General features: G+C 42.7%; 1 protein-coding gene across 2 annotated transcripts in view; it reads right to left on the bottom strand.

The window, feature by feature from the left end:
- LOC138674351 (mucin-3A-like) overlaps positions 1 to 18,113 on the bottom strand; it is a 93,438-nt gene that overhangs the window by 35,502 nt on the left and 39,823 nt on the right. For both annotated transcript variants that reach the window (XR_011320602.1, XM_069762206.1), the window contains exons 6-8: positions 11,410 to 11,469; positions 2,666 to 2,837; positions 205 to 372 (exon numbers count right to left, since the gene is read on the bottom strand). Coding sequence is in view for 1 of the 2 variants with exons in the window: in XM_069762206.1 (XP_069618307.1) it covers positions 205 to 372; positions 2,666 to 2,837; positions 11,410 to 11,469 (400 nt within the window). In the remaining variant the exon portion in view is untranslated. The remainder of the gene's footprint in view (positions 1 to 204; positions 373 to 2,665; positions 2,838 to 11,409; positions 11,470 to 18,113) is intronic.

The following is an 18,113-nucleotide window of genomic DNA, read 5'->3' as shown; positions in this document are numbered from 1 at the left end:
TTCATTTTGTACCAAATTCATGAACTTTTTGCTCCATTTTGAAAAAAAACTGTTACAAAAAAAGTCAACAAATAGCATAAGTCAAAAAAAGAAAAAATGGCTAATAAATCACAAATGATAAATCAAAAAAAATTGTAAAGCTTTACATTACATACTAATTTATTTAAAAAAAACACCAATAAACTGATAAATAGAGCCACTCACAGATCTTCATCCGACCGGTACCGGCGTCGACACAAAACAATGACAAGAATCACGATGATGATGACGAGCACAATCAGACCGACTGTGACTCCACCGTAGACACCGGGCTTGCTGACTGGTGTCTCACATCGATTCCCCGTATACCAGAACTGGTCGGATGTGTCACAACTGGAATGAGAAGATAATAATGAATCATTTACAGCAGGAAAGAAAAAGAAAATAACATTGATTGGAGAAAGGAGTAAAAAAATAGGTAGAGCTTTTATAACCAAAGATATAACAGGTGCCATTTTTATAGTTGGCGTCAGCAAATATCCACCGTCATCATATTGGCTTTAGCATGGGTGAAACAACAGACTTTTCATGTTGTTATGAGTGAGACTCCATAGGACACAAGAAAAAGGCTCTCATTCTGTTATATCTTTAGCATTTTGAAAAAGTTCCTTCAATAAATTTTGTGGTTGGTCCTAAGTGGTGGTCTACCAATGAAAGACACGTAGGGCTTGTGAAGACAACCATATAATTAGTTTGAATGCGATTCACCAAAATATTGGATCGCACTCAGACCACAGTAATGTCCGAGTTTTTCATCGGACAGGGTCTGCCTGAGGAAGAGATCGCAGAATACATGATTTGCATGCGATATTCGTATGGCACTCTGCTATGCAAGTCAATAAACTTGTGACATCCAAGTGCGAAGGAGAATTTTTTATTCATCTTCTCCTCATCCAAGAAACTTGGATCCTACTCTAAACGCTGATCAAAGTGTGAGTAGTATAATTAGACTGATCTTCTCGGATGAGAGAAAATCGTTTGTGCGACCCCAGCCATGAGTTGGCTAATAAACTGCTCATTTCTGACATTTCTGATCCCGTGAGAGATGGTCTCTGAGTCTTTATGGCAATATGACACCTACCATCTACAAGTCATAGTCAGGTTTAGCATTATCTGAGCTTTTTGCACTATAGGTAAGTGAATCAATTCGTAAGAAATTGAATTGATTATTAATTTTCTGAATAACTTGGCTTTGCCAGATTCCAAATTTTTCAAGTTCCAGTCAAATGATGGCCAGCTAATCTCCATTTTATATAAAGAGACAAATATCAAAACCACTGGTGCTCGACACTGTCACCTGATCTTAGCTGCCTAGTTTGTTGGACAATTACCACATGTTGTCAAGGATAATGAATAGGAATTAAAAATTGGGTCCAAACGGCGCTTAGGACAAAGGGATCCTGCCGCGTGGTCGCTGGGGTTTCAGCTGATCCATACCGTGAGGGTGAAGAAGTCAAAGGTGCGTGCAATGCTGCATGAGCCATAGTCAAGCCGCAGACATTGGTGAGAGGACGTGATCTTGTATGGAACCTCATGCAAAAGGTTAGTAGTGGCCGTGATCTCTCAGTAGACCCTCGGAGAGATCTGCAAAGATGTCATGGTATACTGATCCTAGGCAGGAGTCCACGTGGTGGGATCAGTATTATACGGCACATTTTCTCATCTCTGCAATACAAATTTCACACAGCGTTTTTGCTCTTGGTCCTAAGCCCCGTTTGGACACACTTTTTAACTTCCATTTTGCTCAATTCTGAAGGCCAGGAAGTGTTTTGAAAAAAATCCTTGTGCTCACTTCTACTAGTCTACTTGATTCCCCCCATTCCTCTCCTGACACCTAACCCCCGATTGGCTCTTCAGTCTTATCTCTTATGTCTTCCATCTTCCTCTCTGAGGTCCTCCAGTGCTGCCATTTCCACTAGGCTCCATGTTGTCATGTGGGCCTTGATGTATACGGTCACATAAGGTGCCAATGTGGTAGTGTTGGTCCTAGTGAAGAACAATATCACTAGAGGTCCAGAGAGAAAAGAAGATAGGAGACAGTGGAGCTGATCGAAGGGGGAGGACCAAGGAGAGATGAGTATCATTTATTTTATCTCCTTCCTGGCAGATTTGGTTGAAACAGAATATATTCTATACACATAAATTTTTAATTGGCCGAATATGAATTAATCCTTTGAATTTGAATTTTTCCAGACTCGCTCATCTCTACCTTCTAGTGGTTGATTTCACCTGTACCACCTGCATGGCGACAGAGTTTTGCCGCTTTTTTGCTCATGTCTTTTGGATCCTAATTTTATAGAATGGTGAATGCCCTACGAAAACGATGGAACAAGAACTTTTTGGATTATTTTTTTTCTTTGTGAACTTCTAACAAAGGAGTATTTGCCACTCAGAATGATTTTGGAATGAGGTCACTTTAATCATAACTGGGTTAACTAAAAGATATTTTTTTCTAAAGAAGATATGGCAATAAAGCGAAGATGTACGACTCAATTCACATCTGCGTTGGAGGCTCCGATGATGGTTTTCTCACACTTGACAGTAAATAAAGCACCTGGATAAATGACAAAAAAGCAGTAAAAAGACAAGGATAAAGGAAAGGGTCCATGAATTATAAAGGTCTTACTAGCAGTGGGGTCCCGTATCGCGGACCACCAAGCACTGTCCCCAGTTGCAGTCTATCGGAGAATCGTGCCTCACACTGCACTCGGAGACACATAGGAGAGCTCGGGACATGTTCAGACCATAGAAGTAATGCCGCACGTCCTGGGGAATGGACTCTTCCTCCAAGCACAGATCTAGAAAAGAGCCAAGCGAAATCTTACATAGTCACAGGGCATTAATGTATTTGCACCTTTTTTTTAACTACTTTTTGGTGTTTTAGGCTTTATTTTTTATTTTTCCCATATTTTTCTTTTAATTTGTGACTTTTCTAAAGTTTATTTTATGCGATTTTGCTGGGTTTTTTATGCTTTATTTTTATGCTAATTTTTGTGAACTGGATTTGTTGTTTCAAGATGTTTTTATCTGTTTCATCGATTTTAATAAGTCGAGCAAATGTACTCCAGTGACCTTCAGGGTGACTTTATGTGCATCTGGATTTTTTTTAAAACAACTTTACTGACATTTTAGAGGCACATGTTACTTTTTGCTCTAAAAAGGTGCAAAAAAATGTAAGTGGCAAATACGAAGAGCTTTTTAGATTTCACACAATGTCCATGAACCTCAAGGCAAAAAAAAAAAAGCCAAGCTTCCAATATTGATGTCCGATCCTTAGGACAAGTTACCTATATCAGATTGGTGGAGGCCCAGCACCAATTCACTGTTTTTAGCTTATGGCCAGATGAATACAGTGAATTGATTGGAATACTACAGCCCCATAACCTGTAAAGGGAATATTCATGGGTTCTGTAATTCAGCTCCTATTGAAGTAAATGGGAGCTGCAATTCCCAGGAATGGCCACAATGCGGTGTATGGAGCAGTCGATTTCAGAGGTGTCAGACCCTCACCAATCTGATAGGAATCATGTTGTGGATTCTGTTTTTGGGCTCCCTCTGGTGGTTACAGATGGTACTGGGTGACTTGTGTTCTCTGCGGTCTCTGGTGTCCACCTGTTCTATCAGGATATGGGAGTTTCCTATTTAACCTGGCTTTCTTGTCATTTCCTCGCCGGCTATCAATGTAATCAGTGTGTTTTGTTACCTCTGCTTCCCGCTTCTGTAATCTTCAGGACAAGCTAAGTTTTTGATTTTCCTGTTCCACGTTTTGCTTAATTTTTGTCTTAGTCCAGCTTGCAGATATGTGATTCCTTTTTGCTGGTTGCTCTAGTGGGCTGATATTACTCCTCATGTTCCATGAGTTGGCACATGAGTTTAAGTAATTTCAGGATGTTTTTTTGTAGGGTTTTTCGCTGACCGCGCAGTTCACTTTTGTATCCTCTGCTATCTAGCTTTAGCGGGCCTCATTTTGCTGAATCTGTTTTCATAACTACGTATGTGCTTTCCTCTCATTTCACCGTCATTACATGTGGGGGGCTGCTATTTCTGTGGGGTGTTTCTCTGGAGGCAAGAGAGGTCTGTGTTTCTTCTAATAGGGGAAGTTAGTCCTTCGGCTGGTGCGAGACGTCTAGGAATCATCGTAGGCACGTTCCCCGGCTACTGCTAGTTGTGTGTTAGGTTCAGGATCGCGGTCAGCTCAGTTTCCATCACCCTAGAGCTTGTTTTGTTTTTTGTGCTTGTCCTTTTGTGATCCCCTGCCATTGGGATCATGACAGTATAGCCGGCCGACAAGTGGTAATTGTATTGGCTGAAGTAGGAGGAAAAGTAGTCTGAGGAAGTTTTTTTTTTTTTTTTTTCCCTCAGAGTTTGCTGCCTAGCCTTAATTGCAGCCTGGCTGCGTCTTACCTCCTCTTAATCCCTGAATGGCTCTGACCTCAGCTGTTTATCATGGACGTCCAGAGTTTGGCTTCCAGCCTGAATAATCTTGCTGCTAAGGTTCAAAATATACAAGATTTTGTTGTACATGCTCCAATGTCTGAACCTAGAATTCCTATCCCAGAGTTTTTTTCTGGAGATAGATCTAGTTTTCTGAATTTTAGGAACAATTGCAAGTTGTTTCTTTCTTTAAAATCTCTCTCCTCTGGAGACCCTGCTCAGCAAGTCAAAATTGTTATATCTTTCCTGCGGGGTGACCCTCAGAATTGGGCATTTGCATTGGCACCAGGGGATCCTGCGTTGCTCAATGTGGATGCGTTTTTTCTGGCATTGGGTTTGCTCTATGAGGAACCTAACCTAGAGATTCAGGCTGAAAAAGCTTTATTGGCTCTCTCTCAGGGGCAAGATGAAGCAGAAATATATTGTCAGAAATTTCGGAAATGGTCGGTGCTTACTCAGTGGAATGAGTGCGCCCTGGCTGCAAGATTCAGAGATGGCCTTTCTGAGGCCATTAAAGATGTTATGGTGGGGTTCCCTGCGCCTACAGTCTGAATGAATCTATGACTATGGCTATTCATATTGATCGGCGTTTACGGGAGCGCAAACCTGTGCACCATTTGGCGGTGTCTTCTGAACAGGCACCTGAGACAATGCAATGTGATAGAATTCAGTCCAGAAGTGAACGGCAAAACTATAGGCGGAAAAATGGGTTGTGTTTTTATTGTGGTGATTCAGCTCATGTTATATCAGCATGCTCTAAACGCACAAAAAAGGTTGATAAGTCTGTTGCCATTAGTACTTTACAGTCTAAGTTCATTCTGTCTGTGACTCTGATTTGTTCATTATCAGCCAATTCCGTTGATGCCTATGTGGATTCAGGCGCTGCCCTGAGTCTTATGGATTGGTCATTTGCCAACCGCTGTGGGTTTAGTCTGGAGCCTCTGGAAGTCCCTATTCCTTTGAAAGGAATTGACTCTACACCTTTGGCTATGAACAAACCTCAGTACTGGACACAAGTGACCATGCGTATGACTCCCGTTCATCAGGAGGTGATTCGCTTCCTGGTACTGTATAATTTACATGATGTCTTAGTGCTTGGTCTGCCATGGTTACAAACTCATAACCCAGTCCTGGACTGGAAAACAATGTCTGTGTTAAGCTGGGGATGTCAGGGGGTTCATGATGATGCACCTCCGATTTCTATCGCTTCATCTACTCCTTCTGAGGTTCCTGTATTTTTGTCTGATTATCGGGATGTTTTTGAGGAGCCTAAGCTCAATTCGCTTCCTCCTCACAGGGATTGCGATTGTGCTATAGATTTGATTCCTGGCAGTAAATTTCCTAAAGGACGTTTGTTCAATCTGTCAGTGCCAGAGCATACTGCTATGCGGGATTATGTTAAGGAGTCCTTGGAAAAGGGACATATCCGTCCATCTTCGTCCCCATTGGGAGCAGGTTTTTTTTTCGTGGCCAAAAAAGATGGTTCCTTGAGGCCTTGTATAAATTACCGTCTTTTGAATAAGATTACAGTCAAATATCAGTATCCTTTGCCATTGTTGACTGATTTGTTCGCTCGCATTAAGGGGGCTAAATGGTTCACTAAGATTGATCTTCGGGGTGCGTATAATCTTGTGCGGATAAAGCAGGGTGATGAGTGGAAAACCGCATTTAATACGCCTGAGGGCCATTTTGAGTATTTGGTGATACCTTTTGGACTTTCTAATGCTCCTTCAGTCTTCCAGTCCTTTATGCACGATATTTTCCGTGAATATCTGGATAAATTTATGATTGTGTATTTGGATGATGTTTTGGTTTTTTCTGATGACTGGGAGTCCCATGTTCAGCAGGTCAGGAAGGTGTTTCAGGTCCTGCGGGCCAATTCTTTGTTTGTAAAAGGTTCAAAGTGTCTCTTTGGAGTCCAGAAGATTTCTTTTTTGGGGTATATTTTTTCCCCTTCTACTATTGAGATGGATCCCGTCAAGGTTCAGGCTATTTGTGACTGGACGCAGCCTACATCTCTTAAGAGTCTACAGAAGTTCTTGGGCTTTGCTAATTTTTATCGTCGTTTCATAACTAATTTTTCTAGTGTTGTTAAGCCTTTGACGGATTTGACTAAGAAGGGTGCTGATGTTGCTGATTGGTCTCCTGCGGCTGTGGAGGCCTTTCAGGAACTTAAGCGCCGGTTTTCTTCTGCTCCTGTGTTGCGTCAGCCAGATGTTTCGCTTCCTTTTCAGGTTGAGGTTGATGCTTCTGAGATTGGAGCGGGGGCGGTTTTGTCGCAGAGAAGCTCCGATTGCTCAGTGATGAAGCCATGTGCGTTCTTTTCTAGAAAGTTTTCGCCCACTGAGCGGAATTATGATGTTGGTAATCGTGAGCTTTTGGCCATGAAGTGGGCATTTGAGGAGTGGCGTCATTGGCTTGAGGGTGCTAGACATCGTGTGGTGGTCTTGACTGATCACAAAAATCTGATTTACCTTTAGTCTGCCAAGCGTCTGAATCCTAGACAGGCTCGTTGGTCACTGTTTTTCTCCCGTTTCGATTTTGTGGTTTCATACCTGCCAGGTTCAAAGAATGTGAAGGCGGATGCTCTTTCTAGGAGTTCTGTGCCTGACTCCCCTGGAAATTCTGAGCCCACTGGTGTCCTTAGGGATGGGGTGATTTTGTCGGCTGTCTCCCCAGACTTGCGACGTGCTTTGCAGGAGTTTCAGGCGGATAAACCTGATCGCTGTCCGCCTGAAAGACTGTTTGTTCCGGATAATTGGACCAGTAGAGTCATCTCCGAGGTCCATTCTTCTGTGTTGGCAGGTCATCCTGGAATATTTGGTACTAGAGACTTGGTGGCCAGGTCTTTTTGGTGGCCTTCCTTGTCGAGGGATGTGCGTTCTTTTGTGCAGTCTTGTGAAGTTTGCGCTCGGGCTAAGCCTTGCTGTTCTCGGGCCAGTGGATTGTTGTCACCTTTGCCTATCCCGTAGAGGCCTTGGACGCACATTTCCATGGACTTTATTTCGGATCTCCCTGTCTCTCAAAAAATGTCCGTCATCTGGGTTGTGTGTGACCGCTTTTCTAAGATGGTTCATCTGGTACCCTTGCCTAAGTTACCTTCCTCCTCTGAGTTGGTCCCTCTGTTTTTTCAGAACGTGGTTCGTTTGCATGGGATTCCGGAGAACATCGTTTCTGACAGGGGATCCCAGTTTGTGTCTAGATTTTGGCGGACGTTCTGTGCTAAGATGGGCATTGATTTGTCCTTTTCGTCTGCATTCCATCCTCAGACGAATGGCCAGACGGAACGAACTAATCAGACCTTGGAAACTTATTTAAGCTGTTTTGTTTCTGCTGATCAAGATGACTGGGTTACCTTTTTGCCACTTGCCGAATTTGCCCTTAATAATCGGGCTAGTTCTGCTACCTTGGTTTCTCCTTTCTTTTGTAATTCGGGGTTTCATCCTCGTTTTTCCTCTGGTCAGGTGGAGCCTTCTGATTGTCCTGGAGTGGACATGGTGGTGGATAGGTTGCATCAGATTTGGAGTCATGTGGTGGACAATTTGAAGTTGTCCCAGGAGAGGGCTCAGCAGTTTGCTAATCGCCGTCGCCGCGTGGGTCCTCGACTTCATGTTGGGGACTTGGTGTGGTTGTCTTCTCGTTTTGTTCCTATGAAGGTCTCTTCTCCTAAGTTCAAGCCTCGGTTCATCGGTCCCTATAGGATCTTGGAAATTCTTAACCCTGTGTCGTTTCGTTTGGATCTCCCGGCATCGTTTGCTATTCATAATGTGTTCCATCGGTCGTTGTTGCGGAGGTATGAGGTACCTGTTGTTCCTTCTCTTGAACCTCCTGCTCCGGTGCTGGTGGAGGGAGAATTGGAGTATGTTGTGGAGAAGATCTTGGATTCTCGTGTTTCCAGACGGAAACTCCAATATTTGGTCAAGTGGAAGGGTTATGGTCAGGAGGATAATTCTTGGGTGGTTGCCTCTGATGTTCATGCTGCTGATTTGGTCCGTGCATTTCATAGGGCTCATCCTGGTCGCCCTGGTGGTTCTCGTGAGGGTTCGGTGACCCCTCCTCAAGGGGGGGGTACTGTTGTGGATTCTGTTTTTGGGCTCCCTCTGGTGGTTACAGATGGTACTGGGTGACTTGTGTTTTCTGCGGTCTCTGGTGTCCACCTGTTCTATCAGGATATGGGAGTTTCCTATTTAACCTGGCTTTCTTGTCATTTCCTCGCCGGCTATCAATGTAATCAGTGTGTCTTGTTACCTCTGCTTCCCGCTTCTGTAATCTTCAGGACAAGCTAAGTTTTTGATTTTCCTTGCTTAATTTTTGTCTTAGTCCAGCTTGCAGATATGTGATTCCTTTTTGCTGGTTGCTCTAGTGGGCTGATATTACTCCTCATGTTCCATGAGTTGGCACATGAGTTCAAGTAATTTCAGGAGGGTTTTTTTGTAGGGTTTTTCGCTGACCGCGCAGTTCACTTTTGTATCCTCTGCTATCTAGCTTTAGCGGGCCTCATTTTGCTGAATCTGTTTTCATAACTACGTATGTGCTTTCCTCTCATTTCACCGTCATTACATGTGGGGGGCTGCTATTTCTGTGGGGTGTTTCTCTGGAGGCAAGAGAGGTCTGTGTTTCTTCTAATAGGGGAAGTTAGTCCTTCGGCTGGCGCGAGACGTCTAGTAATCATCGTAGGCACGTTCCCCGGCTACAGCTAGTTGTGTGTTAGGTTCAGGATCACGGTCAGCTCAGTTTCCATCACCCTAGAGCTTGTTTTGTTTTTTGTGCTTGTCCTTTTGTGATCCCCTGCCATTGGGATCATGACAGAATCATTTCTGATATCACAAGAATGGAAAACCCCTTTTAATAAAGGAATTAACACTTCAACTTATTCCAGCAACCAGTTGATCACAGGTTGGTTGATTAACCCTGCTGGTGTCTTCAGTCTGGGGAGACCGATTTTGAACTTTGGTATTTTTGGGGGTGTTCAAGATGCGGTTCTGAAACTTGTGGTTGATTGACTTAAATGAGGATGGGTCGGTCGGCCACGGGTTTCAGAGCCGCATCTTGAATATTTTAAAGAATATTGAAGTTCAAGGTCGGTCGTTTTTGACCGAAAACAACAGCAGGGTTAAGTGATCCCAATGTTAGCTCCACTGGAACCCAAAGTCGCTCCATTTACTGTTAAAAAAAATATTGAAAAATGTTCTTTTGAACACAGATTATAAAGACCAGAGCAAATGTAAAACAAAAAAAGTGAAATAAATAAAATCACAATAAATAAAATAAATCTAAAAAAAATACAATCTCTACCGATCATGGCTTGAAAATGAAATAATATGGTGAAAATTATGACAAAGCGAGGGAATACATGCAAATAAATAAGATTTTAGTTTTTTGTGTGAAGTTAGTTTCATATTTAGCCACAGGTAAGTGAATCCTCCAATACCGGAGAAAGTTCATGGAAAAAAACTGGACGGATCCGTTAAATTCAACGAGTGGTCCAACAATCGCAGGTTCAAGTCCCCTAAGGGGACTAAAAAAGTTGAAAAAAAATCTAATCCCTCTTCTGTTCCCCATTGAAAACTAAATAGATAAAACAAATAAAAAAAATAGATATATTTGGTAGCACTGCATCCATAGTATAAAGGTGCAATCTATCAAAATGTAAAATTAATTAACCCGATTTAGAAATAGTGTAGAGAAAAAAACAATTGAAATTCCAGAATTGCATTTTTATTTTTTTATTTTTTGGCCCCTGTAATATAGTAAAAAAATGCAATAACAAGTGATTAAAAAGTCAAATATACTCCCAAAATTGAAGTGAAAATTTCAGCTCGCAATGCAAAAAAAAAAGTCCCCAAAAAACTCCATCCACAAAAAAAAAAGTAACAGGTCTGAGAAAATACCAAAAAAAACATTTTCTTTTTTTTTGTTGCTTTTTTTAGGAATTTCATATTTTGTTTTACTATTTGAATAAAAAAAATAAATAGAATACAAGTTTGGTGTCAGCGTTCTCATATTGACCTTATTAAACGGTAATAAAAATAAAAAAAAGTTAGGGATCTTTGGAAGGAGTAGGAAAAAAAAAAAGAAAAATACCAAAAAGATTATGAAAATTGCCCAGTTGGGAAGGGGATAACCAATCAATGTGTAGACACCAATAAACATGAGAATAGGTTTGAATACAGTTTTAGTAACATTTAACGCTGTAACTCCGGATTTATAATTACTGAGTATAAGATAGAAGCAAGTCTCAAAAAAAAAACCTACGTGGCCAGCAGGAGTCACTGTTCACTTTCAGACCAACCAAGTTTTAAGGAAAGCTGATTATAGAGTCGCGAGTGCTGCGCTCCGAGTCACCGCCAGGGGGATTAGTATCATTTTTCTATATAGATGAATGATTTTTTTTTTTATGGAGTCCTGTTTCCCAGTACAGAATTAAAAGCTGTCAGCTTTGTTTTGAGGTCTCCCAACCCCAAAACATTGCTAAACATCGGCCAGGAGAGGGTTAAAAAACCAATCAAATGTCATACTCACCTGACCCCTCACCTGTTCTTGCTGCTGCAACTCCCTGCTGGCTTTCTAAGGCTCCTGTTCCTTCTCCGGTCATAGCCTAACCACTTCACTGTCATGGCTAGGCTTACAAACAAGCTATGACTTCAAGCCCCATGTGACCGAGTCGGGGAACTTATGTTATTATGACGTCAGACTGTGACGGAAGCCTTCGGAAGCCGGTGGGGAGCTGAAGTGGCAGGAAAAATGATGGTGGAATCCATCTCTAATGGATCCGGCAAAATGGGTACCCTCTAGGCGCCATCTTTCTAGATTTGCATTAAAAAAATCAGATTCATTTGGAAATTCTGAAAAAAATGATTTTCTTAGAATTTGTTGGTTGGTTTGGGATTGGCTCATTCGTACTTTTGAATATTTCTCTGTTGTATTTTTTTTTACCTGAGTCTTTGATATATTTTCTTTTGATTGTCGTTTTATTCACATTAAAGGAAAGGCTGCCTGCAAAAAAAAAGAGAAAGACTCGTGACTTTAAATGATAGATGAGAGAGACAGACGGACAGACAGATAGATAATGTCCTGCTTTGACGGTCTTAGGTAAGGAAGGGGGCCTAGAACTGGGACACTAACTATCCCTGTCCCGGAGGTACTCTTAAATGTAGAGAGGCCTGAGTCTCCCACCTTACTATGCTCCTGTTAAACCTTGATCTGTCCCCTCTCCACCACATGAGGCCTGGGACAGAAAGGTCAGGTAAAGATGACACAAAGACAAAACATGGATAACTGAAAAGCACCAACCAACAATAAGGAGGAGGATAGGAACAGGGAGAAATAAACTAAACGGGAAAAGGGACCAGGAGATAAACATTCACATGCGACAGAAAACCACAGAACACTTCTACAACAACTCTATCCGAAACACTTAGCTTTAGCTACAGCACACACAGAACAGCAAGATGAATTTTCTCACCAGCAGGTACAAGAAGGTATAACCAGTTTATAACCAGTTTATTTAGGAAGAGGTAATGACCAGATCAGAAGCAGCTGAAATGGAGCTGCATGATTCTGACCAGCATACAACGGGTCGTTAAACTCTTCAGCACCAGAAGAAATTAAATTAATTTAATATGGGACACATATTACACCACCTCTGAAAAAAAACCTGCTATTCATTACCCGAGGTGACTGTCTAACTCCAGGTCTTCCAGGGGGACATGACACCCTCGTGACAATACGCCCCTTTTACGAGGGGCCCCTGGACCCTCAGGACCTGGTTTATCCATAATGAGCAGCAAGGAAGAACGGAATTACTTTACTGGCAATAACCTCAGATGTCAATACCCACATCTTCTCTTCAGGACCATACCCCTTCCAGTGCACCAAGTATTGTAAAGATCAGTGAACCATATGAGAATCCACAATTCTTGCCACCTGAAACTCCAAATTATCATCAACAATAATTGGTGGCAACGGCAAGGGTGACATACATATTTTTTGAGCCATGACTTGTGGAAAATGTTGTGGATTTTAAGAGTTAGAGGAAGCTCAAGACACAGGGTTAATTATGGTATCCACCTTGTAAGGGCCATCGAACCTAAAACCTAATTTCCAGAAAGGAATTTTCAGTTAAATATTTCTGGTAGACAGCCATATCAAATAATTTACACCCAGGTCGGGACCTGTCAATCGTTTTTTAATAGCTTTGCATTTCAATCTGTCCCTCATGATCTTTAAGTTGTTCTGAACCCCTTGCCATACAGATGAGAGTGATGAAGAGAATCATTCCTCCCTAGGAACCCCAGAAGAACTCTCCTTACTGAAGGTAAAAAACTGAGGATGGAAGCAATATGCACCAATACATGGTGACTTACCAGTGGACTCACTGCAATGATTGTTTAAGATAAACTCAGCTTATGGTAGAAAAGATGACCAATCCCCCTGGTTATCTGACACAAAAAACCTGAGGTATGTCTCCAGACTTTGGTTTAGATGTTCAATCTACCCATTAGTTTGAGGATGAAATGCTAAAGAATAGGATAATTGCATCCCCAGGCAAGAACAAAATGTCCTCCAGAATTTAGATGCACAATGGGTCCCCCGATCTGACACCACATCAGATCTAACCTTGTGAAACTTCACAATCTTGTTGAAAAACAACTGAGCCAGGGTCGTATCATTAGGGAGAGCAGGTAAAGCAATGAAGTGTGCCGTTTTACTGAACCTATCCTTCACAACTAAGATAGCCATTTTACCAGAGGAGAAAAGAAGATCTCTAATAAAATCCATGGATAAATGTGTCCATGGCCGATCGGGCACGGTTAATGGTAGAAGAGCCCCAAACGGACGAGTATGCGGGGTCTTAGAATGCCCACAGAAATTACAGGAAGACACAAAGTCGACTACATCAAGATGCAACCTTAGCCACCAAAAATGATGAGAAATGAGTCCAAGGTTGCTTTACTACCTGGATGACCAGCCGACATATGATGTGCCCTGTTGTGAATTCTGTGGTCAGGCTCCCTCCTGTGGTCATGAGTGGTACTTCGGCTGGTTCTGTCCATGAGCTTCCTTTGGTGGATGTGAGTGGGGCTGCGGCTTCTGAGTTTCCTTCCTCAGGTGACGAGGTTAAGTCGTTAGGTGCTGCTCTATTTAACTCCACCTGGTGCTTTGTTCCTGGCCTCCAGTCAATGTTCCAGTGTTGGTCTTGCTCCTGGATCGTTCTTGTGGCCTGTCTGCCCTGCATAAGCTAAGTTCTGCTTGTGTTACTTTTGTTTGCTATTTTTTCAGTCCAGCTTGCTTTATTGGTTTGTTTTGCTTGCTGGAAGCTCTGGAACGCAGAGGAAGCACCTCCGTACCGTTAGTCGGTGCGGAGGGTCTTTTTGCGCCCTCTGCGTGGTTGTTTGTAGGGTTTTGTGCTGACCGCAAAGCTATCTTTCCTATCCTCGGTCTATTCAGTAAGTCGGGCCTCACTTTGCTAAAATCTATTTCATCTCTGTGTTTGTATTTTCATCTTTACTCACAGTCATTGTGTGTGGGGGGCTGCCTTTTCCTTTGCGGAAGGCAAGGTAGGCTTATTTTTCTATCTTCAAGGCTAGCTAGTTTCTCAGGCTGTGCCCGAGGTGCCTAGGTCTGGTCAGGAGCGCTCCACGACTACCTCTAGTGTGGTGTGATAGGATTAGGGATTGCGGTCAGCAGAGTTCCCACGTCTCAGAGCTCGTCCTATGTTATTAGTAACTATCAGGTCATTTTCAGTGCTCTTAACCACCAGGTCCATTGTGGTTCTAAATCACCAGTTCATAACAGTACTGGAGGCCCAAAGTACTAATGCTTCTCAATAGAGGGAAAAGAGAAGTTCTGAGACCATTTTTTTTTCTCTGCACTGTGTTTTGTCTTTCTTTTCCCCTAGACATTTGGGTGGTTCAGGACACAGGTGTAGTGATGGACATTAACCCCTTTACCCCCAAGGGTGGTTTGCACGTTAATGACCGGGCCAATTTTTACAATTCTGACCACTGTCAATTTATGAGGTTATAACTCTGGAACGCTTCAACGGATCCCAGTGATTCTGACATTGTTTTCTCGTGACATATTGTACTTCATGACAATGGTAAAAATTCTTTGATAGTACCTGCGTTTATTTGTGAAAAAAACGGAAATTTGGTGAAAATTATGAAAATTTTGCAATTTTCCAACTTTGAATTTTTATGCAATTAAATCACAGAGATATGTCACACAAAATACTTAATAAGTAACATTTCCCACATGTCTACTTTACATCAGCACAATTTTGGAACCAAAATTTTTTTTTGTTACGGAGTTATAAGGGTTAAAAGTTGACCAGCAATTTCTCATTTCTACAACACCATTTTTTTTTAGGGACCACATCTCATTTGAAGTCATTTTGAGGGGTCTATATGATAGAAAATACCCAAGTGTGACACCATTCTAAAAACTACACCCCTCAAGGTGCTCAAAACCATATTCAAGAAGTTTATTAACCCTTCTGGTGCTTCACAGGAATTTTTTGAATGTTTAAATAAAAATGAAAATTTAACTTTTTTTCACAAAAAATTTAATTCAGCTCCAATTTGTTTTATTTTACCAAGGGTAACAGGAGAAAATGGACCCCAAACATTGTTGTACAATTTGTCCTGAGTACGCCAATACCCCACATGTGGGGGTAAACCACTGTTTGGGCGCATGGCAGAGCTCGGAAGCTAAGGAGCGCCATTTGACTTTTCAATGCAAAATTGACTGGAATTGAGATGGGACGCCATGTTTCGTTTGGAGAGCCCCTGATGTGCCTAAACATTGAAACCCCCCACAAGTGACACCATTTTGGAAAGAAGACCCCCTAAGGAACTTATCTAGAGGTGTGGTGAGCACTTTGAACCACCAAGTGCTTCACAGAAGTTTATAATGTAGAACCGTAAAAATAAAAAATCATATTTTTTCACAAAAATTATCTTTTCACCCCCAATTTTTTATTTTCCCAAGGGTAAGATAAGAAATTGGACCCCAAAAGTTGTTGTACAATTTGTCCTGAGTACGCTGATAGCCCATATGTGGGGGTAAACCACTGTTTGGGCGGATGGGAGAGCTCGGAAGGGAAGGAGCGCCGTTTGACTTTTCAATGCAAAATTGACAGGAATTGAGATGGGACGCCATGTTGTGTTTGAAGAGCCACTGATGTGCCTAAACATTGAAACCCCCCACAAGTGACACCATTTTGGAAAGTAGACCCCCTAAGGAACTTATCTAGAGGTGTGGTGAGCACTTTGACCCACCAAGTGCTTCACAGAAGTTTATAATGCAGAGCCGTAAAAATAAAACAAAATTTTTTTCCCACAAAAATTATTTTTTAGCCCCCAGTTTTGTATTTTCCCGAGGGTAACAGGAGAAATTGGACCCCAAAATGTGTTGCCCAATTTGTCCTGAGTGCGATGATACACCATATGTGGGGGGAACCACTGTTTGGGCACATGGGAGGGCTCGGAAGGGAAGGAGCTCCATTTGGAATGAGGACTTAGATGGAATGATCTGCAGGTGTCACATTGCATTTGCAGAGCTCCTAATGTACCTAAACAGTAGAAACCTCCCACAAGTGACACCATTTTCTAAACTAAACCCCCTAAGGAACTCATCTAGATGTGTTGTGATAGCTTTGAACCCCCAAGTGTTTTACTACAGTTTGTAACGCAGAGCCGTGAAAATTAAAAAAAAAATCTTTCCCCCAAAATTATTTTTTAGCCCCCAGTTTTTTATTTTCCCGAGGGTAAGAGGAGAAATTCGACCCCAAAAGTTGTTGTCCAATTTGTCCTGAGTACGCTGATACCCAGTATGTTGGGGGGAACCACCGTTTGAGCGCATGGCATAGCTCGGAAGGGAAGGAGCGCCATTTGGAATGTAGACTTAGATGGAATGGTCTGCAGGCGTCACATTGCGTTTGCAGAACCCCTAATGTACCTAAACAGTAGAAACCCCCCACAAGTGACCCCATACTGGAAACTAGACCCCCCAGGGAACTAATCTAGATGTGTTGTGAGAACTTTGAACCCCCAAGTGTTTCACTACAGTTTATAACGAAGAGCCGTAAAAATAAAAAATCCTTTTTTTCCCACAAAAATTATTTTTTAGCCCCCAGTTTTGTATTTTCCCAAGTGTAACAGGAGAAATTGGACCCCAAACGTTGTTGTCCTATTTGTCCTGAGTACGCTGATACCCCATATGTTGGGGTAAACCCCTGCTTGGGCACACGGGAGAGCTCGGAAGGGAAGAAGCACTGTTTTACTTTTTCAACGCAGAATTGGCTGGAATTGAGATCGGACGCCATGTCGCGTTTGGAGAGCCCCTGATGTGCCTAAACAGTGGAAACCCCACAATTATAACTGAAACCCTAATCCAAACACACCCCTAACCCTAATCCCAACAGTAACCCTAACCACACCTCTAACCCTGACACACCCCTAACCCTAATCCCGACCCTATTCCCAACTGTAAATGTAATCTAAACCCTAACTGTAACTTTAGCCCCAACACGAACCCTAACTTTAGCCCCAACCCAAACTGTAGCCCCAACCCTAGCCCTAACCCTAACCCTAGCCCTAACCCTAACCCTAGCCCTAACCCTAGCCCTGACCCTAGCCCTAACCCTAGCCCTAACCCTAGCCCTAACCCTAACCCTAGCCCTAACCCTAACCCTAGCCCTAACCCTAGCCCTAACCCTAGCCCTAACCCTAACCTGTTGTGAATTCTGTGGCAGAGCTCCCTCCTGTGGTCACGAGTGGTACTTCGGCTGATTCTCTCTGTGAGCTTCCGTTGGTGGAGGAGAGTGGTACTGCGGCTTCTGAGTTTCCTTCCTCAGGTGATGTGGTGAAGTCGTTAGGTGCTGCTCTATTTAACTCCACCTAGTGCTTTGATCCTGGCCTCCAGTCAATGTTCTAGTATTGGACCTGTTTCCTCCTGGATCGTTCCTGTGGCCTGCTGCTCTGCATAGCTAAGTTCCGCTTTGCTATTTTGTTTGCTGTTTTTTCTGTCCAGCTTGTCTATTTGTTTTTTCTTGCTTGCTGGAAGCTCTGGGACGCAGAGGGTGTACCTCCGTGCCGTTAGTTCGGTACCGAGGGTCTTTTTGCCCCCTTTGCGTGGTTGTTTGTAGGGTTTTGTGTTGACCACAAAGTTACCTTTCCTATCCTCGCTCTGTTTAGTAAGTCGGGCCTCACTTTGCTAAATCTATTTCATCTCTACGTTTGTCTTTTCATCTTAACTCACAGTCATTATATGTGGGGGCTGCCTTTTCCTTTGGGGTATTTCTCTGAGGCAAGGTAGGCTTATTTTCTATCTTCAGGCTAGCTAGTTTCTCAGGCTGTGCCGAGTTGCATAGGGAGCGTTAGGCGCAATCCACGGCTGCCTCTAGTGTGGTTGGAGAGGATTAGGGATTGCGGTCAGCAGAGTTCCCACGTCTCAGAGCTCGTTCTATGTTTTTGGGTTATTGTCAGATCACTGTATGTGCTCTGACTTCTATGTCCATTGTGGTACTGAATTACCTCATCATAACAGTACTGGAGGCCCAAAGTACTAATGATTCTCAATAGAGGGAAAAAAGAAGTTCTGAGACCATTTTTTTTTCTCTGCACTGTGTCTTGCCT

Source organism: Ranitomeya imitator, chromosome 4 (genome assembly GCF_032444005.1).
Source record: "Ranitomeya imitator isolate aRanImi1 chromosome 4, aRanImi1.pri, whole genome shotgun sequence".
Lineage (NCBI taxonomy): Eukaryota > Metazoa > Chordata > Amphibia > Anura > Dendrobatidae > Ranitomeya > Ranitomeya imitator.
Note: the sequence above shows the minus strand (reverse complement) of the source record. Positions and strands in the feature narration are given on the sequence as shown.